General features: G+C 42.2%; 1 protein-coding gene across 5 annotated transcripts in view; it reads left to right on the forward strand.

Annotated features, from left to right (window-relative positions):
* LOC117558883 (cadherin-2-like) overlaps positions 1 to 23,030 on the forward strand; it is a 159,995-nt gene that overhangs the window by 23,976 nt on the left and 112,989 nt on the right. For 2 of the 5 annotated variants that reach the window (XM_034235381.1, XM_034235400.1), the window contains exon 2: positions 2,819 to 2,957. In XM_034235381.1, coding sequence (XP_034091272.1) covers positions 2,819 to 2,957 — 139 coding nt within the window. Of the gene's footprint in view, positions 1 to 873; positions 1,010 to 1,312; positions 1,436 to 2,818; positions 2,958 to 23,030 lie in introns of those variants that run through there. The other 3 variants (XM_034235371.1, XM_034235392.1, XM_034235362.1) reach the window with 3 other exon arrangements.

Raw genomic sequence — 23,030 nt, forward strand, 5'->3', positions numbered from 1 at the left:
AGCAGAGGATACCAAACCAACTGAGACCCGTCTGTCCGCCGCATTTACGCACTGTACAACACACACCTACACACTTTACCACACACACCTACAGCTCCAAAAGCATAAGCCGTTGTGTATTTTATTATGTGAAGCAATGTCCGGTTAGGATGTATTAGAACAAAATCTAAAATGAAAATTGTAAATAAGCAATCTGTATGTAAAAAACCACCTGTATGTAAATTGTAAATAAGCCATCTGTATGTCAAATATGTCTTATATGTCTTAAATGACATGATGAATTGGAAATGGGGGACCCTGATGTAAACAAGACGAAAGTCTTTCTCTGGTCTGCATCCCCTTAACAATTGTATGTTTTGAGCTGTACTGTACTGTACCCAATATACAAGCTGTTAATAAACTTTTCAATCAATCAATCAATCAATCAATCAATGGTCTTAGAAAAATATCGACTCTTTGTTTGTAGATATCTACTAAACTAAAGCAAATAAAGAGAGTAGGCCTGTTATACTGAGTGATATATATTATACACACTGCTCTGCTTTCTGCATGGACCTTACAGCTGTTCTCTCTGGAAACATCGCTGACGCGATGAAAGCAGTTTCTAAAATAATATCCAGGGGATGCATGCATAGCTGTCATTGGCTGAGATAAGTCCGGCCGTGCGTCACGCCTCCACCGTTCCCGGAAATGCATCCGTGGAGGAGCCGTGGAGGAACCATCAGTGTATCCTCGGTTATAGCTCCTCCAGAGAGCCTCCTCGACGCTCGATGCTCGGTCCTCGGTGTGCATTTAGAGAAATGAGACGTCCTTCAAAATGGCGCGCTGAAATTCATTTCCGGGTCACTACCGGAGGACCGAGGAGTCGAGGAGGGGAAATTTGAGTATTGAGAAGCCTCTAAGGATTCCATTTAATCGACCTGAGAAGGACCCACAGCCTGCCCAGGTGGACGCGTGAGAAACGCGACAACGAACGTAGCGTGCGCATTCTAAAAATAACTCACAGATGGTGAGCAGGTACCGCGGTTTTGAACTACAGTATTGAATTTGACAGAAAACAACAATGAAATGCCAGCAGAAGAATAGTCTAATGAGTTGGGTGAAAAAAAAGACAGGAGATGTGAGTTGGTTTATTCAGTAAATTAGCTCAGGATAATTGGATGTTCTGTCTACACCTGTTGATGTGAGGCTAATGCAGGATTTGCTAGCTTGATGCTACCGGCATTTAGCGGCAGTGACTCAACAAATTGCCTCTTAAAATCTATCGTCAGCAATGTATGACAAGCAGACTGCTTGTTTAATGTTAGACTCACACCAATAGCTCAATATGATCATAACACGATTGCTTTCATATCAGAGATCAGATGAGGTGGAGCTGCCTCCAGCAATAGAGGATGAGACAGAGAGAAGCAGCAGCAGCACAGGGTTGCAGCAGGTATGTTATATGCTGTAGTCAGGTGATTTAAATGTATCAATGAAAGGAAGAAGTGTAGGCTACATGATAAGAAAGGAATACAGTTTGAATAAAAGTAATACAGTACAGTGTAACACTGTACTGTATTACTTTTTAATGTACAAATACTTTGTTACTGTACGATAACAATAACAATAATCCACAGCTCCTCTCTCTGCTCCAAAATCTGTGCTCCAAATTTTTTTTAGCAGCCCCCTGCCAAGGCAGTAAACCTAGGCGAAACACTGTATACCCCTCATTATATGAGATCAGGTAAGATTAGATAGACTTTTTTCATCCCAAATAAGGAAATTGTTTTGACAAATACTTTATAAATTATGATAAAATACAAGTAGACAAAAATAAAAGATAATGCATAAACAGTAATGCATATCAACAGTAGAACATATATATTTATATATCCAACATTTTATACCCAATTAAAAAAAAACACATAATAAATTACTTTACAGTTGTCTGCTGGTCATTAATAATGCTCTCTTGGTTTGGACGGGTGCTGAACTCCATTTATTTCCCCTTTGGCGCACAACATTCTGCTCCTGCTTCATTGTTTGGACAAAACTAAATCAATGGTCTAGGGCTTCTCTCCTGTTCCCCATGATCATATTCTGACAACAACAGCACACACCCAAAGCAGTTCATATGGCTTCAATCACGCTCCCTGGTTATGATTTGAAAAATGTATTAGCTTTTATTTCAAAAATGTAGTTTTGTTGAGGCTAGAGCTATGAGATTTGGAATAAATAACTAATTGCGGTTATTTTTGACTGATTTTATTATTGGGATGATTCACAATTTGTAGGGATGGATAATTGTTGCTTATCATTGAAGGATATGTTTAAAATTATCATTGTGTGATTTTTTTTTTAAGAGGATCTGTACCAAACAAAGATATATATATTCAGTCCGTCGAATATAATTTGTAGTCTTGGACATCTTTGCAGCACCAATACTTTATTTAGAATGATATCCAAATTATCCTGAGAACTTGACGAACACAAATATTGTTTTCTGGCATCACTTTGCATTTTGTTATGAGGGCGCATGCCGAAAGTAAGAGGGAGCAGCTCCCCTGTTACCCGATTTAGACAAAACCCTGATATCAACATAAAGTATCCCTATAAAAATAGAGAGGCCTAATAATAAGGCCTTATGTGATTTCCATGTTGTGATTTTAATTATAAGTTCATAAATGCTGATGGAATACTTTTGTGGCATACAGGAGAAAAATCATTTAAAAGTCACCAAACGCCTAAGTGTATAAACATCTACAATTCATACAAATATAAGAAGATTTATTTTTATTTCAAATGTTTTAAAATATCTCTTCTTTCTCTTCTCCAGGTTGTGGTTCTGGGTGGGGAGGCCGAGCGGCTGTTGTCAAGCAAGCCGGGGTCGTTGCCATGCAGGAGGGGTTTTACTCAGGAGGAATACATCATCCAAACAGACCAAGAGCTGGCAAAGGGACAGGCTGTCTTCAACGGTCAGTGTACACACACACACACACACACACACACACACACACACACACACACACACACACACACACACACACACACACACACACACACACACACACACACACACACACACACACACACACACACACACACACACACACACACACACGGCTCCAGTAATAATCCCCAGCCGTTGGGTGGGGGTTGTTTCAGAGTCCTGCTGATATTTGAACCATAATGGAGGACCTTTGTTAAGACTCAGCCCATACTGTCCTTCTGTCAGGATAAATGCTGTCCAGTCTGATGACTGCACTTAACATTTTATGATGATGGTGATACACATATCGGGCCTAGTCTTCTATTTCATTGATTCATGTATGAGTCTACTTTTCTTAGAAGGGTTAGAAAGTAATGATACATAATAGAATTATAGTAAATAAAGTAAACTTTGGTGTATGATTTGTGCTTTTGGAAGGCTGAACCTGATTCAAAAGTCATGCAGTTCAGTGTTTCCTCTAGGATGGAGTCATAGCAGCGGTGCTAAGGCACGTGGGCCAAGCATAATGTGAGCGCGTGGAATTTTTTAGTGTGTGTGAAGTGCGCACCGCCAATTTGTTTCTATGTGTCTGCCAGCACAAGAAAGGCTCTTGAGGCCTAGTACCAGGGCCGGTTCTAGCCAATTTGCTGCCCTAGGCGAGATTTTATATATAAAGAATAAATGAAAAATCTCTACAAAAGACAAATACACTACAAAGACAGAAACGTATTGACATAGGTCATATATGTCAAAATGGCTTCAAATGTATTCAGTATTGTATGAACATGTTTTAATTGGGGGTATGTCCCCCCGGGAAGATTTTTTTTGAACATTTTAAAGTGAAATGCTTCAATCTGGTGCACTTTGAGCACACAATTACTAGAGACCTGATCTAGGGGGTACAACTCTAAAACACCCATATGAAAAAGATCGGTTTACATTTTAATAATCAAATAAGTATGTGAACATAACCAATAACCTACCATAGCCAATAACAAATAAATGTAACTTATTTTATTTTTGTTGTTCATTTATATCTTATTTTACCAGTTAACATTTATTAATTTCTGCATATTTTTGTATCTCACCAACTTTAAACGATATTTTTGGTTTACTGCCCTATAGTATACATTGGAATGATTTCAAACCTGTTTTTATTTATCCTAATAATTATAAAGGAGTGCCTTGGAAATATGTGTTTACATAATTTGTAAACACATATTTGTTTGAGACCCACTGAGATAACTTAGACTAAAATTAACTATCTAAACACTCAGAGAGTCCTTTACCTCACTGAGCCTCTCAGTCTGACAGGAGAGCTCTCCTCCACCATGGTTGAAGAAACATCTACTTCTTATATCCGTTAGCGCAGGTAGCACCAGATTCTAATAACAACAGCGCCGGTACCGGTGCGCCCTCTCTCTCTCCCTCGCTCGCTCTCTCGCTCCCACGCTCGCACTTTGGCTCTGAGCTGCGGGCGCCTGATAAGCCAACATCCCCCACTTTCTTCACTTACAGCGCATATGTCAAAAATCGGACCTGCCAGTACATACAGTGGCAATGTCTCAAGATTTAGGAAAAATACACCTTTATTGAACATACAGTAACACAAATACTACAAATCTACATAACAAACATTGGGTACCTGGCTGGCGTACCTGGCTGCACCACTGCTATTTGTATATAGGGGAAACACTGCAGTTGCTTTAATGACACTAAAGCCAAGTTCAGGCATCAGTAAATAATATTTCTTTCTCAAAATCAGATATTTAAAACAAACACTCAAATATGTTTGTGTCCAGGCATCATCTACTGTGTCTGTGTGTAAGAGCCATTTAGGCACATTATTTTATGGTAATGAATTATGGTTTTGTGAGCCAATTGAATATTCTTTAATTTAACTTAAATGAGCTGAATAACTATGAATTATTATTTTACTGTTTTGTAACGTGTTATCTTGCTTATGGACAGCTCTAGTTTACGTTTTGTTATTATTTATAAAAAGCAATCGTAGGAGAGTGCTCAGGTATAAATGACGCTGCCAGCATGACACAGCAGGAAGTCTAGAGAGGAAGTTGGAAAAAGTTTTTGACCACACACATCCGTAAGACCGAGGGATCTTGTTTGTTTATTTGTTTAAATACCGTGCAAATGTTGCACGTCGGCAGTGGGCCGCCAGCTGATCTATTGAACCTCTCAATAAAGCACCTGAATGGAACGTGCAAGTATCTGATTTCTTGAATATACTCGAACTCGCGTCCTAGACTAAGTGGCCTTTGAACATTAACTTTCTTTTGGACAATTGGCCACTACATTAAGTCAAAAACTTCCGAAAAGGTTGTGAGGATTACTAGCGTGTAGGAACCTACTATCACTGGAATTGTCGGATGTGGATCTGATCGTGGCTACTGGAGCCACGGCAGAAACTAAGTGGATCTGGTTCCAGCGTGGGAAATAGTTGAGTATTGGGGTCAGATGCATTACTCCGCTTCAATAAATGAAGCAATGCTGTTCTCTTTGTAAATGCAGAACAGCGGAAACTGGCTTTTTGCACACATTTAATTTCAGTGGCATTGTGTAAAAGCATTTTTACATTTGATAAAAAGAACAATCTTCACAAAGGTTGCTGCCTATTTAAAAAGCACCTGTCCAACTCTAATGTTACCACAACAAGTCACATGTTAGCTTATGATTGCCAATTATGCAATAATAAGGAGCTTCAAAGTGCCAGTCCCTGGTGGATTGTTACGTCTGGTCCATATGTTTGAAATTGAAACCCAAGAATATTAAAGAAATGATCCGCTCAAATATATTTTTAATATCAAACTCTTCAGCTCGTGGTAAGCTTGAAATATGTCTATTTATTTACAGCCACCTTACTTACAAGTTGTGAGTAATGTATTTCCTGAGTTTCAACTTTCATATCTGTGAAAGAAGCATTGTAATCACATTTAATTCATGAGAAATGCAACAGTGCTGCCAGGAAAAATATCGGGGCAACAAATAGGAGTGGTGAGACAGATTTTTAAACAAACCACCAGAGTATCAGGGTAGGAATTTCATGGCGGCCATGGCCGTCGTTGCTCCTCGGTCTGGCCGTTATGCCCCACAAATAATTGCATGTCCTACGGCCACAATGGCCTGTGTGCCCCTCACACTGTTAAAATCTCGAAGTTGCTTTAAAAGCGTCAGAACAGTGGTTTCTGAACTGCATTATGCTGCGTTCACAACGGACACGATGCGAATATTCGCATTGCTCTAATCGCTGGAGTTTCACCGCGGGTGTCAGCTGTGTATACTTCTGTCATTCAAACAGGATGTGCTGGAGAGGGGGCGGGGCTTATATCCATGTAAATCAGGGGTGCCCACACTTTTTTGGCTGGTGAGCTACTTTTGAAATGACCAGCTCACCGAGGTCTACCAACCAAAAATAAAATCCCAAATTGCAAGGGTTGCTGAATAACACGTTTTATTTATACATGGGATAACTACAATCGGGCTGCAACAAACGACTCATTTGATAATCGATTAATCTATCGATTAATTAATCGACTATTCTGACTATTACTACTAATGCAATAAAGATGAATACTTGATTCAAAAATACATATATTATTAAATTAACTTAACAAATTGTGAACAAAATTAACATTGCTTTTTATTTAAATTAAATAAATAATATTTCACATCAAAAGAAACAACAATGTTTTAACAAATCGTATTAAATAATCTGATCACAGAACTGTAAACAGAATAGCTGAAACTTTAACAAAATAAATAACTCAGTTACCTCTAATCATTAACCCATGTTTGTATAATTGAGTTAACTCCGTGTGTTGCTGCTAGCATACATAATACCTGACGTGGAAAAGTTACTCGTGGATGGGGCTACAGAGCTACTAGAAAGACAGTGGAACCCGGTGCATTCCTCCGTCTGAATGTGGAGCACTTTTTCTAAATGTTTAGACAAATTGCTCGTGTTACCGCCCTTACATGCTAAACACTCTTGGCAACGAGCATTGTCCACCTCAAGACGGGTAACATTTAACCACACTTTGGAGGCTTCTCTCCGCCATCCCCGCCGTGTGTTACTGGATGTAGCAGCCGCGTGTGTGTAAACTGCCCCGCCCCCTCACACACAGACGGGGGAGAGAGAGAGATCCCGTCTCGATTGGAAAGGTCGAAAAAAACACCGACCATAGATGCATTTTTGTTGTCTTTTTGCATGTTAGAAACGAGTTGGCGACGCTAAGACTGCGAGATAATGTTTTTGTAGCAACAATACATGACCTTTCTCTTTCTCAACTCACTACTCGGAGGGAAGTCGCTGTCATATGCTTTGTGAACACTCCGATAATGCCTCTCCACGTTACCTTTCTTTGGCAGAGCGACGCTTGCTTTACAAATAAGGCAAATAACCTTTGAATGTGACATCACAAACAAATATTCTTCCTCCCATTCTGGGTGGAAGTGGTATGTTTTTAGCTGGTTTTTTGTCTCTTGTTTGTCTCTTTAACTTAATTTGAGTTTTCCCAGCACTTGACTGATTTTGTATCGCTTTGCATTCTGGGTTAACAGACTGGAAAGCGATAGGTCGTTTTTTCTGTCAATCAAGTAAACTCCTGAATTAAGTGGTAGGGAGGCCAAGGGAGGAGGGATCAAAACCTGTTTTGTCTATTTTAACGGGGCTGGATTTTTTTTTTGTATGAATGACTCGCGATCTACCAGCATTGCCCCCGTCGACGTACTGGGCACCTCTGATGTAAATACTGTGGTGGAAACCAACTACAACAAAATTAACATATTTTACCGTAATTTAATTGTAATGCACGTTTCAAAATGATGCCGAAGTAACAACATACTGATAACGGTTAGTAAAAACCATGCTTTAATGCTTTGACAAGTGTGCAGACAAGACGGCAGGCGAAAAACCTTTTAAAATGCGTGTTTTCTGAATGTCGGATCGATCAGGCTAAACTAACCTGTATATGCTCTGTCCAAACTCACAACAACGTCCTAAAGACAGAAATAAAGCAGCGACTGTATTCGCCTTGACACAGACAGCCTGTGGTTTGTACATGTCTAACTTTTGTCCAGTTTCTGAACAGATATGAGGAGCTGCTAACAGCTAACGGCTAATGTTTTGGTTTTCTGATTCAACGTCAGTGGCTGAGATCCTCACTGCTAATTGGCTACCGCGAGAACGCGTTACGCAAATTTGACGCTCGAGTTGAAAAAATTGATTAAAGAGACACACACACACACACACACACACACACACACACACACACACACACACACACACACACACACGCACTTTTGCATTTCAAAGTATTGCATGTTCATACAGTTGAATGTTGGAGCTTGACTGTGCACTGCTGAATGATGTATGTGCAGAGTTTGACGCTTGAAGGCTGTTTCCTCTGCCCTGAAATTGAATATATTTGTTACATATTAATAGAATTTTAGATTTTTTGTAGATAGAAAACATACATTACATTACATTGCATTTAGCTGACGCTTTTATCCAAAGGGACTTACAATAAGTGCGTTCGACCAACAAAATAGAAACTTGAAGAAAACAGAATCATATAAGTACATCAGGTTTCATAGAGCAAAAAACATTTCAAGTGCTACTCAACTGGCTTTAGATAAGCCAGTCCTTTATTAGTATATAAGTGCTTTGTTAATAGTTCTATCGCTCTAAGTGGAGTCGAAAGAGATGAGTTTTCAGTCTGCGCCAGAAGGTGTGTAAGCTTTCTGCTGTCCTGATGTCAATGGGGAGCTCATTCCACCATTTTGGAGCCAGGATAGCAAACCCACGTGTTTTTGCTGATGGAAACTTGGGTCCCCCTCGCAGTGAGGGTGCAGCAAGCTGTTTGGCTGATGCAGAGCGGAGTGCACGTGCTGGGGTGTACGGTTTAACCATGTCCTGGATGTAGGAAGGGCCAGATCCATTTGCAGCATGGTACGCAAGTACCATTGTCTTGAAGTGGATTCTAGCAGTTACCGGAAGCCAGTGAAGGGAGCGGAGGAGCGGCGTGGTGTGGGAGAATTTAGGAAGGTTGAAGACCAGACGAGCAGCTGCATTCTGGATGAGCTGCAGAGGTCGGATGGCACATGCAGGTAGACCAGCCAGGAGGGAGTTGCAGTAGTCTAGGCGTGAGATGACGAGAGCCTGGGCCAGAACCTGAGTCGCTTTCTGAGTCAGCTGGGGACGTATCCTCCTGATGTTGTAAAGCGTGTATCTGCAGCAGCGGGTTGTAGCAGCTATGTTTGCAGTGAAGGACAGTTTGTTATCTAGGATCACACCCAGATTTCTTGCAGTCTGAGTCGGGGAAACAACAGAGGTGCCGATGTTGATTGTTAGGTCAAGAGTGGGACAATCGGACTTCCGGTTGGGCATGACAGAGTAGAAACGTGCGTAGTTCTGCTCCCGCAAACTTTTGTGTTGTAACTTTTGTGAAGCCCATAACTCTTCTCTAACTTACATTTAAGTGAACATTAATATTATTCCACTCACAACGCCACCGTAGTATGCCGTCCAAACCGGCGACTAGCAACAAAAAAGAACAAACCGCCAGGACCGATAGCCCCGAGCTAGCTAGCAGCAACAATTGGTCTTCTACGGTGGTCTTCAACTCCTTGAAGACCACCGTAGAGCTCTCTCTGCCGACTTTAAGTCTGCCATCTCAACTCTCGAAGCAAAACTAGACCGAATCCAAGCGACTGTGTCTGACACAGCAGACAATTGCTTCGCTCGAGTCCAATGCTAACTTGCAGGACGTACGCATGTTAGCCCTGGAGGCTACTTGTGCTACGCTAACGGACAGCAATGTTAAACTGCTGGCCAAAATCACTGATCTCGAGTCCCGCAGCCGGCGCAACAATATAAGAATTGTCGGTTTGCCAGAATCCATTGAGGGCCCTCATCCCTCGACATTCTTCCCGAAGCTGCTGATGGAGGTATTTGGTGAGGGCGTCCTTGATTCGCCGCCGGAGTGCGACAGGGCCCACCGCTCACTCACCGACAAGCCCAAGCCCGGGCAAAGGCCACGGCCGGTCATCATCCGCGTCCACAGGTACCAGCAGAAGGAGAAAATTATCCGCGAGGCCCGGGCCAGGAGAGGCAAGCTACAGTACCAAACAGAGATGGGGTCATTACTAAAAAAAAGTAATATATTACATATTACATATTACTTTAAAAAAAAGTAATATATTACAAGGCAAGGCAAGGCAAGTTTATTTATATAGCACTTTTCAACACAAGGCAATTCAAAGTGCTTTACAAAAAATGAAAGACATTAAGAAAAAGGCATTTTGATCTCCTGGAACACCAGAGGAATGAACAAAGCTATTAAAATTGGTAAGGTCTTGACTCAACTGCAACATCTTAAAGGGGACATTATATTTTTACAAGAAACACACCTTAAAACGTCTGACACCCTTTGCATCAAGCGGGCGTGGATGGGCCATTACTTCCACTCAAGATTTTCTAGTAGAGCCAGAGGTGCTGCCATTATTATTCACAAGAGTGTGATGTTCGTACCAACAACTACTATTCTCGACAATAATGGCCGCTACGTCATAGTTTCAGGTGTCTTGCAGGGCATGCCTGTAATTTTCGTTTCCGTTTACGCACCCAACTGGGATGATGACCAATTCTTTATGAACCTTTTTGCTAAAATCCCGAACGCAGACAATCACCGCATAATCATGGGTGGAGATTTTAACTTGATTCAAGATGTGCACCTCGACAGGTCATCCCTTAAGCTTGGCACTCTCTCAAAATCTGCTAATGTAGTCTCAAATTATGCAGCACAATTAGGAATCTCAGACCCTTGGAGATTTAAAAACCCTCAAAGTAAAGCTTTCTCTTTTTTCTCACACGTCCACCACACATTCTCGCGAATAGATTTTTTTCTGCTTGATGACAGCTTGCTACCCTTGCCAGCGCGTGTCAATACCATCCTATAGCCACCTCAGATCACGCTCCTGTATCAATTGACATCCACTTCCCTCTTAGTGTTATTCCCGCTAAGTTGTGGAGGTTCAGTTCCCACCTGCTGTCAGATGACAAGTTTAAGGACTTTGTTAATTCACAGATTCGTTTATATATCGAAATTAATGACACTGCTGATGTAAGTTGTGGAACAGTGTGGGAGGCTCTCAAAGCCTATGTTCGTGGGCTGGTTATATCGTATGTTTTCAAACTAAGAAAGCATGAAAGGGTTCGGCTGTCGGCAATTTTGGAAGAACTTCTCCGAATGGATGAAACGTGTTCCTCCTCCCCCTCACCGACCTTATATAAAAAACGCATATTATTACATTTGGAACATGACCTTTTAATGACGAGCGTAGCGGAGAGACAACTGAGGCAAACTAAGCAGCGCTTTTTTGAACAGGGGGACAAGGCTGGGAGGCTTCTGGCTCAACAGGCTCGGGCAGTTAACGCCTCCAGATTAATCCCCAAAGTAAAGTCGCCCGAAGGCAATTTAGTCTCTGACCCGATTGACATAAACAAGTCTTTCTTTGAATTTTACAATAATTTGTACACTTCTGAATGCCCCACAATTGGCACAATAAACCCAAATCCTCTTGACTCCTTAACTTTCCCCCAAATTGACGTAGTTAACGCAGGCGGAATGGGGGATACAGGAAGTCATCAAATCTATGCAAAATGGGAAATCCCCTGGTCCGGACGGCTTCACAGTCGAATTCTACAAGGCGTATTTGTTTATTTTGGCCCCAATTCTAGCAAGGATGTATAATTACAATTATATAGAATTAATTTAATTCCCTTAAAGAAGGCCGATTACCTCAAACCCTATCCATGGCATCCATCTCTCTACTATTGAAGAAGGATAAAGATCCTACTCTTTGTGGCAGCTACAGACCAATTTCCATCCTAAATGTTGATTGTAAAATACTGGCTAAGATTTTGTCCGTCCGCCTCCAACTCGTGATACCTTCTATAGTTCCGCTTGACCAAACAGGCTTTATGATAGGGAGACACTCTTTCTTCAATACCAGGAGGCTACTTAATGTTATTTTCTCGCCCCCGTCCAATGTCCCTGAAGTCATAGTTTCACTCGATGCGGAAAAAGCTTTTGATAGGGTGGAGTGGAGCTACTTGTTCTTCATTTTAGAAAAATGTTGCTTTGACTCCAAATTTATTTCTTGGATTAAACTTTTATACGCCTCCCCTTCTGCATCGGTAAACACAAATGGCATTCAATCGTCTACCTTCCCTCTCCAACGTGGGACACGCCAGGGCTGACTGCTTTCTCCCCTATTGTTTAATTTAGCCATCAAGCCTCTAGCTATATGGCTCAGAGGCCACAATGGGTTTGAGGGCATCACTCGCCATGGTAGTTCACAAACTTTCCCTTTACGCGGATGACCTTCTCCTATACGTCTCAAATCCTGTGTCCTCTCTCCCTCCTATATTTTCAATCCTTGAGCAGTTTGGTCGTTTATCAGGCTACAAATTAAATCTCCAAAAGAGCGAACAATTTTTTGTAAACCAACTGGCGAAGACACTCCCCCCAACCGCTTTTCCCTTTAATATTGCATCAGACGGCTTCAGATACTTTGGAGTATCCATCACCAGCTCCTTTAAAGATCTGTTTCCCAAAAATTTCCAACGACTCTTAGCTAAATGCAAATCGGATCTATCTAGGTGGTCTTCCCTTCCCTTATCCCTTGTTCGCCGTGTCAATCTTATTAAAATGGTAATTCTGCCGAAGTTCTTATATCTCTTCCAGCATATCCCAATTTGCATCAATAAATCTTTTTTCACCAGTCTTGACAGTCAACTAAATGCGTTTATTTGGGATGACAAACCCGCCCGTCTTAAAAAATCAATTCTTCAGCTCCCCAAGTCGGAGGGCGGCTTGGCACTCCCGAACTTCTGTCACTACTACTGGGCCTCTAATATTAGCCGACTCCTTTACTGGACTGGCCCCAAGACTCCTAACTCCAGCCCACCATGGGTTCACATGGAGATCTCCTCCTCCTCTAGCTCCTTACACTCTGTGATTTGCTCCCAACTTCCCGTAATGACGCACAAAATCTCAGTCAACCCAATTGTTACCAGTACTATTAAGATTTGGCTTCAATTCAGAAGGCAACATGGCTTACACAGAGCCTCAATCCAAGCTCCGATTCTAAATAATCACTCATTCTCTCCATCCTGCTCGGACCCCACCTTCCGAATGTGGGCTGCCAACGGGCTTGTCACAATCAGTAATCTTTACAAGGATGGGGTTTTCTCTGACTTTGCATCCTTGTCAGCCAAATATCACCTGCCAAACAGTCATCTTTTCCGCTTCTTCCAAATTAGGCATTTTGCTCAAAAGCAATTTTCCCATTTTCCCAACCGCCCCCCTGAGTCAGGAATTGACCAGTTTCTCACCCTTGATTGTGACCAAAAAAGGCTGGTATCTACTATTTATGGGAAACTTGCCTCCTTTGACCTAGCCTCTACTACATCTATAAAAGAGTCCTGGGAGGGTGAGTTGGGTGTAGACATATCTGACAGTAAGTGGAGGGACATTCTTCGTTTGGTGCAAACCTCATCTATCTGTGCTAGGCATGGTCTAATGCAGTGTAAGGTGCTCCACAGGGCTCACTTTACCAATGCTAAACTAGCCAAAATATTTCCTCTTAGAAACGATGCCTGTAACAGATGCCAGCAATCTCCTGCCAATCACACACATATGTTTTGGTCATGCCCCAGCCTGAATGCCTTCTGGTCTAGTATTTTCAAAACCCTTGAGCAGGCCCTTAACACACCCATACCCCGTAACCCTCTAACTGCCTTGTTCGGCGTCCCCCCAACACAGAACATGCCCACCACGACTCCGCTGGTCATCGCCTTCACAACCCTGCTGGCTAGGCGTTCCATTCTTCTTAAGTGGAAGCACGTCTCCCCACCCACACATGACAGGTGGATACAGGAACTATTACAGTGTATTAATCTCGAAAATATACGATTTTCACTACAAGGATCCCTGACACTCTTTCATAAGACCTGGACTCCCTTACTACTGCTAATCAATGACCTTACAATCAACCCTGATGCTGATGAGGTGTGAGTGAACCCGGTGGGGGGGGAGGAGAGACCTTCACTTCCCCCTTTCCTTATCTCCCTAATACATTGACCATTACTTTTTTTGTCTTCTCTGTTTCCTCATGTAACTTGCAGTACCGTTATTTCCCTGGTATTTATTTTTACTGACTATTAACATGAAGAAGCACCTGTATTTTTCAGTTATTGGTCTTTGTATTTCATGTAATTTCTACCCCTCTTTTTTTTGTTTTTTGCTGGTGTTTTATGTTTTGTAACTTTTTGATTTATGTCTTGTTTATAATGTGATCATAGCCCATAGGGGTCAGGGTGGGGGGTGGGAGGGAGGGGTGAGGTAACTATTTAATTTTCCTACAGACCATCTTCTATACATGTGTACCTCAGGGTTTCCGTTAGCCGGTAATTACCGGTTTTTAGCTGGTAACATTTTATAAAAACCGGTAAATTCAAAACCTGCCGGTCAAAATGTCCGATGCTCCTATCGATTGGCTGCCGATCATTATCGGCCGATATTCACTCTTAATAATTTGATCTGTGCTCTCTATAAAGGCCGATCAGGAGAGCTAGATCTGATCGATATGGACATAAACGCGAGTGAAGTGTAACCGGACGCAAGAAAGAGAGATCAGATCAGCTGCTGCATAATCACCTGAAGCCCCGCCCACTGTTTAGTGAGCTGCATGAGAAACTGATGGGCTGTCAGGAGAGAGAGAGAGGGAGGGAGAGGGGAAAAGAGAGGATCCGTTTCTCCCGTGTTATTATTCAAAGTTAATTTAAACTTTTGAATAATGTACTTCATCTACTAAAAGTAGTTTATTTGAATGTAATAATTATGTTGTTTGTTGTATGCGGAATCATTTATTGAAAAATGAATCTGAATTTTTCCGATCTGTTACGTTTATAAACTGAAGCAATATAAAAATGACTCCCATTAACTGAGTTTTAAACATCAGCATATCCGGTCCTAATCCGGTAATTACCTGCTAACGGAAACTCTGCTACACAATTCTTATTATTATTATTGAAACATGACCGGTAAGTTTCAAATTTGTCCGGTAAAATAAATTCTGTCCGGACATTTGACCGGCGAGAAAAAATCCTAGCGGAAACTCTGGTGTACCTACTGTATTGCCATTGTGATGTCTGTCAAAAAGCTTAAAAGATAAAAAAAAAAAAAAAAAAGAGTGGGACAATCTTTTCCCGGAAGGAAAAGCAGTTCAGTCTTGTCAAGGTTGAGCTTGAGGTGGTGAGCAGACATCCACTGAGAGATGTCAGCTAGACAAGCAGAGATGCGTGCGACGACCTGGGTCTCTGAGCGGGGAAAGGACAGAATTAATTGGGTGTCGTCAGCGTAGCAGTGGTATGAAAAACCATGCGGGCTAATGACTGATCCGAGCGAGTTTGTGTACAAGGAGAAGAGGAGGGGACCAAGAACAGAGCCCTGAGGGACCCCTGTAGTTAATTGACAAGGGTCGGACTAGGACCCTCTCCAAGTAACCCTGTAGGTGCGGTCTTTGAGGTATGAGGTGATGAGGGAAAGTGCAGAGCCTGAAACTCCAAGTTCTTGGAGAGTGCGAAGGAGGATCTGATGATTCACCGTGTCGAATGCAGCAGACAGGTCCAAAAGGATGATGACAGAGGAGAGGGAGGCTGCTTTAGCCGTGTGCAGTTCCTCAGTGACAGCAAGGAGGGCAGTTTCTGTGGAGTGACCTGCCTTGAAACCAGACTGGTGCGGATCCAGAAGTTTGTTCTGATGGAGATAACAGGAGAGTTGTTTAAAGAGAGCGCGTTCAAGTGTTTTAGACAGGAACGGGAGGAGAGAGACAGGCCTGTAGTTTATAACATCGGACGGGTTGAGAGTGGGTTTCTTTAGGAGAGGGTTTACTCTTGCCTCCTTGAGACTGTTTGGAAAGTGACCAGAAGTTAGAGAAGTGTTGATGAAATGGGTGAGAAACGGTAGAATATCAGGAGCGATAGTCTGAAGGAGGTTTGACCAAACACTAATTATTCAAAGTAGAGTATTTCATTTTATATACGGTAATACTAAGGAGGCATAGGCCTATATGATTATAATGTTTGACATTATTGATATTAAAAAAGTGATTTGTTTTCCATGTGATTCGTGTGTTTTTCTTATCATAAAGTGAAGTTATTTATCTGTAAGCTCCAAATCCAAATGTTTCCCTCAATGGCCTTTGTGCCCTAAAAAAATGTGTGACACCAAAGGCCAAAGGCCTTGCCCCTAAAATGACGAAATTCCAAGCCTGCAGAGTATATTTAAATACTTTCATATTCAGTTTGAAAACATGCCTGCGGGTGTTCAGAAACACATCTGGGTCAAACTCTCCTCTGCCTGTGGTTTACCCAACCAAACCCGATCAATCAGCATAATATGTCTCTGTGCTGTGAGTCAGAGGCTGCAGTGATCAGTGTCATTGACCAGGCCTCAGCAGCACGCTGATCAATGCACATGTGTATTAGTAGAGGGTGGGCGAGAGGGGAGTGTGTGAGCTCTGCTCTCTCCACACACGCCGGTTGCTGCTTTGGATGTATTTGTTTTAAACAAAACTCTGGATTTAATTTACCCTGTGGCATTTCATTTATTAGTTTTGTTTTTAATAATCACAACGTCTAGTGTATATTAGGGGTTTCACAACTACCAATATGTACTAGTCGACACGTTTTTCAAAATAGCAGTCGACTAGTCGTTACGTCATAATAAAGACACACAAAGAGAGGTGTACAACTGTATTTTATATTGGAACTCATACAGTTACATTAAACACTGCATTTTAATTTGTGTTACATGGCTGAGTAAATAACAAACAGTAACTGGACTCACCAAAATCGACAGCAAAAAACGGTTTACTGAAATGCTACGTAAATCCAGTGCGCAACAGCGCATTGCGCAACACTTTACTCGCTGTCCTCCACGATAACGTCCACGTCCACCTTTCCAGATTTTTGGTTTGCGTTGAGGAACACCAACGCATCGACATGTGAGGGAAGGAGGCTTGACCGCTTTCGGGTGACAGTGTTGCCTGCCAGGGAAAAAACCCTCTCACTCGGGGTGTCTGTGGCTGGAATAGCCAGGTAGCTCCTCGAAAGCTTGGCTAAACGGGGGACGCGGTGCACGTTTTCTGCCCACCACTCCAGTGGGTTATCCATTGTGGGGATATGCAGTGTCCGCTGGCAGTAATCCCGTAGCTCATCATCCACATCACTGTTGACCCGGTCCGTTGCTCACTGGTGCTAGCATTACTGCTAGTGCTAGCTGTCGGCAAGCGGGTGTCTCATCTTCAGATGGTTGCGCATAGCAGATGTATTTTTGTTGTACTTCAGTACAGCTGTACACAACTGACACTTCACTGTGGAGTTGGTTACATCTTTGTTGAAGTACTGCCATACATAAGAATGTGTTTTGGAGCATTTTGCAGCACCTCGTTTACCTCCATTTTTTTCACGACTAGTTGACTAGGGCCTACAGCGCCGACTAGTGGTAAAGGTAGTCGACTAGTGCAGGGGTTCCCAAACTTTGCCATGCCAAGGACCCCCATATAGCATTATCCTCTGGCAGGGACCCCCCTGTTGCAATTTTTTTTAATGATGTGTACATTATGATGGCAAATGTAAGAAATTAAACATACAGCTTCTTAATACATATTCTTAATATATTTTACATACTATTCAACAGTAATATTAATAGTTAACATGTACAGTATGTTTTGTTTGTTTTGCCATTTATTCATTACATTCAGTGTGTCTTCAGTTATAAACAGTCCTTGTCATTTCACTATGTGTCTCTTTGTGTATACCTGTTCCCACACTAGTGGGAGGGGTGGGCTTGGTGGCTCCTACACAGTTTATCAATCCTAGGTTTTAGGTTTGTCAGTGCCAGACGAATGTCATTGTCCACTTGCAAACGTGCTCTGTGCTTTGTTTTCAATACCTTCAATGTAGAAAAGCCAGACTCGCAGACGTATGTGGTGGCAAATGGAAGCAGGGATTTAAGAGCTCTCTCAGCCAGTGCAGGATAGTCTTTTTTGACATAAAGCAAGTACTGTGGGAGTGAAACAGCTTGAAATGTCACCTTCAACTCCCATTCATTCGCCATGTCAAGTCTCTCTTGGGACATAAGATCCATACTCTCACCTACTCCTGGGGGAAATGGGTTTCTTATCCAGTTTTGATTTGAGTTGTCTTCCAGGTCAGGGAAATATTCTTTGAAATATCCCTGCAGGTGCGCAAGGTGCGACTGGATCAGTGGTGAAATGGTGCCTGGATCAGCACCGGATGACAGAAGCGCTTGGTGAAGCTGTGGGAACATTTCTGTCACTCCCTCCTTGAGTTTGGTCGACCACAGGGCGATTTTCTTTGTAAAAGCCTGTACTTTGTCCTGCACATGTAATATGTACGTCTCGCGCCCCTGCATGCTCTTATTCAGGACATTTAGATGTTGGAATATGTCCGACATGTATGCAAGTTTCCGGAGCCATGAGGCATCTGAAAAACGGCCAGCCAGTTGATGATTTTCAGAAGAGAGGAATTCACCGATCTCCCTTCGCAGTTCAAAAACACGATTCAGCACCGCCCCACGGGAAAGCCAGCGCACGTTGGAATGGAGCAGTAACCCCTCAAACTTTGCGCCCATCTCGTTACACAAGATAGCGAACAGTCGGTGTTTTAAGGGCCGAGCTTTTATGAAATTCACTACTTGTATAACTTCCTGTAGTATCTGATGTAGTTCATCATCCATTCGTTTAGCAACAAGTGCCTCCCGATGGAGCATGCAGTGCGTTGCCACTACATTTGGGGCCTTCTGCTTTATCAAAGCTGTCACTCCGCTTTTTTTGCCTGTCATAGCCGCTGCCCCATCTGAGCACACACCCACACAACGAGACCAGTCAAGTCCGTTTGAGATGATGTACTCATCTAAAACTTGGAAAATGTCTCTTCCTGTGGTCCTACCTTCCAGTGCTTTGCAAAATAATATTTCCTCAACAAAGTTGTCTTCTGAAATAAATCTGATGTATGCAAGCAATTCTGCGACATTTGCTACATCCATGCTCTCATCCAGCTGCAGATCGAAATATTCGCTAGCTCTCACTTGCTCCAAAAGCTGAGCAGATACATCTTGTCACCAATCCGTCGGCTCACAGAATTATCTGAGAGTGGTACTGCGTTGATTTTGCTGGCAGCATCCTCACCTAGCATTTCCCGAACAATATCGATGGTAGCTGGTAGAATTAAATCCTCTCCTATTGTGTGCGGTTTCTTTGCACGGGCGATGTGGTATGATGCTAAAAATGATGCCTTCAAGGCCCACTCAGGGACGCCGGCTTGCTGCTTAAAAGTAACCGATTGCATCACTAGGTGCTCTTCTTTTCTTTAAAAAAAGTCTATTGATTTATTAGCTTCAGCTGGGTGCTTTTGTTTGAGAAGTTTAGATGGCTTTAGACCAGTGCTTCTCAAAGTGTGGTCCGCGGACCACTGGTGGTCCGTGAGGGCGCGTCCCCTAGTGGTCCGTGAGTATATTGGTAACATTTGAAATTAATTAATCAATTTAAGTTTTCCGCACACTCGCGGGAATATCTCCGGAATGGAGCAAGGTTAAGTTTCACCTTGTTTATTTATTGGTTAAGTGGTCCTTGGTATGAAAAAGTTTGAGAAACACTGCTTTAGATACTCGTTGGCGAGGATCTCGAGGCAGAGAACACATTTAGGTACATCACGGCCGTTCTTACTTGCTGCGGTAAAACCAAACTTTATGTATGATGGCTCATACCTCCGAGTTTTAGACGGCCAGGTATTCCGTGGCTGTGAATCTTTTGCAGCCGGGACATCTTCATTCTGATCGTCAGATGGTGTTTTTCTTTTAAGATATTTGTCCATTTGATCCTTTAGCAGGAGGTAGCTAGCTAGTGTTCACACAGCAACTCAGTTACACTCTCAGTAGCGACAGCTCGATTCTGATTGGCTTGAAGGGCGGTCGTGTTTTTTAATATATATTAATATATTAAACAATTGGGCATCAAAGGACACATAGATTGATAGATATGCAATTATTAATAACATCTAAAAAAACATATATTAATTTTTTTTATTACATTTTACCCCCTTTTTTCCCTTTCCCTCAACATTTCCGTGACCCCCCTGGTGCCCCCTGGCGGCACCCCGGGGGCCCGCGGCCCCCACTTTGAAAAACCGTGGACTAGTCGACTAGTCGATTAGTTGGTAAAACCCCTAGTGTATATTGGTGCGTGCATACATAAACATAATTGAAGGAAAAAAGGTTTAAAAAAGGAGGGAATTTAGGAATATGTAAAACTAAGAAATTAATTAATTATTAATTAATTATGTTTGTAAGTTATACATTACATTACATTGCATTTAGCTGACGCTTTTGTCCAAAGCGACTTACAATAAGTACATTCGACCAGGAAGACACAACCTTGAAGAAAACAGAATCATATAAGTACATCAGGTTTCATAGAGCCAAACATTTCAAGTGCTACTCAACTGGCTTTAGGTAAGCCAGTCCTTTATTAGTATAAAAGTGCTTCGTTAATAGTTCTAACGCTCGAAGTGGAGTCGAAAGAGATGAGTTTTCAGTTTGCGCCGGAAGATGTGCAAGCTATCTGCCGTCCTGATGTCAATGGGGAGCTCATTCCACCATCTTGGAGCCAGGACAGCAAACCCATGTGTTTTTGCCGATGGGAACTTGGGTCCCCCTCGCAGCGAGGGCGCAGCGAGTCGTTTGGCTGATGCAGAGCGTAGTGCACGCGCTGGGGTGTACGGTTTAACCATGTCCTGGATGTAGGAAGGGCCAGATCCATTCGCAGCATGGTAAGCAAGTACCAGTGTCTTGAAGTGGATTCTAGCAGTTACCGGAAGCCAGTGAAGGGAGCGGAGGAGCGGAGTGGTGTGGGAAAATTTAGGAAGGTTGAAGACCAGACGAGCCGCTGCATTCTGGATGAGCTGCAGAGGTCGGATGGCACATGCAGGTAGACCAGCCAGGAGGGAGTTGCAGTAGTCTAGGCGTGAGATGACGAGAGCCTTGACCAGAACCTGAGTCGCTTTCTGTGTCAGCTGGGGACGTATCTGAATTGTTTTTTAATTTAATATTTTTTGTACATTTCCATTTCTTGCTAAATCTGTATGATTTTATAATAATATTATTAAAATATATATATATTAGTTTTTGAGTAGTGAGTACAATAGGAAAATAACAAATTACAATGAAAAAGAAAATATGTGCAATATATCAGAATTTAAAATGGAAATGCTGTGCTGTTTTAATGGATTTAGTGAACTATTTGGAACAGAACTGTTCCAAATATTTATAGGAATTTGCAAGTTTCCCAGAATGCAGTATGAGGAATGCCTCACATGGTGTGCGGTCATGTAGTGTGTATGGATATAACATTGTAAGTAGTCTTTAAATAAACCTTCCTTTACCAATTTAAACAGCAGTTCAATCTGAGAAAAACTTGATAAAGTAATCTCGGATATAGTTTAAAACATGTTCTACATATGACAATGAATAATCAGACTAAAACATGTTCCCTACTGTCATGTTTTCCAGCCTTGTGTCTACATGAGTCTGCACTGAGAGATGTGTGTTGAGTCAATATGTCCACACAGCTGTCTGCTTATTCTCTCCATACATACAGGAAGTATGTTTGTTATTGATGTCTGTAAAAGAGCACGTCACTGCACAGAGCGCACTGCTTTTAAAGGGGAATTGCAGGCATTGTGTTTGAATGACAGTGTTACAGACTCTCTTCCGCACCAGGAACAGTTAGTTCACAGATAGTTTACTTTGGTTCTGCTGAGCGTCGTTTCCACGGCTGCCGGTCTCATGGACCGTAGAGATGTGTACATGTAGTGCCGATCTGCTGTTTAGAAGAACAGAAGAAGCATGTGGTTGTATAGGGCAGATCCCACTGTGAACATGTGAAACTCCATGAATATGAAACAGGTTTTGCTGTCGGAAGAAATCAAGGTCAGAAAGTGACTCCTCTGCTGGAAATAAATCACTTTTTTATGATTTTTTAAAAATGTATTCTGAAAGAATGTGTGAAACAGAGCTGACCAGCCAAACAGGCTTTTGCTTACCACATCAAAGTACCAGGCAAAACCCCTAGTATAGCAGCACTGAGAAAGTGTGTGTCACATGTCTCTGTGCTTCATTGGACTTGTATGAGAAGTGTAACAAGGCAACAGTGACTGAAGCTGACTAGGGAAACAAGAGATAGCCTCAAAGCTGTCTGTGTGTGTGTGTGTGTGTGTGTGTGTGTGTGTGTGTGTGTGTGTGTGTGTGTGTGTGTGTGTGTGGTGTGTGTGTGTGTGTGTGTGTGTGGTGTGTGTGTGTGTGTGTGTGTGTGTGTGTGTGTGTGTGTGTGTGTGGTGTGTGTGTGTGTGTGTGTGTGTGTGTGTGTGTGTGTGTGTGTGTGGTGTGTGTGTGTGTGTGTGTGTGTGTGTGTGTGTGTGTGTGTGTGTGTGTGTGTGTGTGTGTGTGTGGTGTGTGTGTGTGTGTGTGTGTGTGTGTGTGTGTGTGTGTGTGTGTGTGTGTGTGTGTGTGTGTGTGTGTGTGTGTGTGTGTGTGTGTGTGTGTGTGTGTGTGCGTGTGCATGCAGGGTTGGGAGGGTTACTTTAAAATGTATTCCGTTACAAGTACGAGGTAACTGTAAAAAAATGTAACCTGATCTGAGTTTCAAAATAAGATAAGATAAAATGAACCTTTATTAATCCCCGAGGGGAAATTCAGTTGTATATATATATATATATATATATATAGAAGTAATGTAACTTCATTACTTTCCGTTACTTTTGGATTTCCCCAAGATCAAATGCAAAAAAGAAAGGAACAAATGAGAAGAAAGAAGAATTGAAATCTGCCCCTTTTATAAAAATGTGCTCTTTTTTGGATTTATAGTAACATTGTAATTCTGCTAGTAATCCTAC

The sequence above is a fragment of the Gymnodraco acuticeps genome, unplaced genomic scaffold (genome assembly GCF_902827175.1).
Source record: "Gymnodraco acuticeps unplaced genomic scaffold, fGymAcu1.1, whole genome shotgun sequence".
NCBI classification, from domain to species: Eukaryota; Metazoa; Chordata; class Actinopteri; order Perciformes; family Bathydraconidae; genus Gymnodraco; species Gymnodraco acuticeps.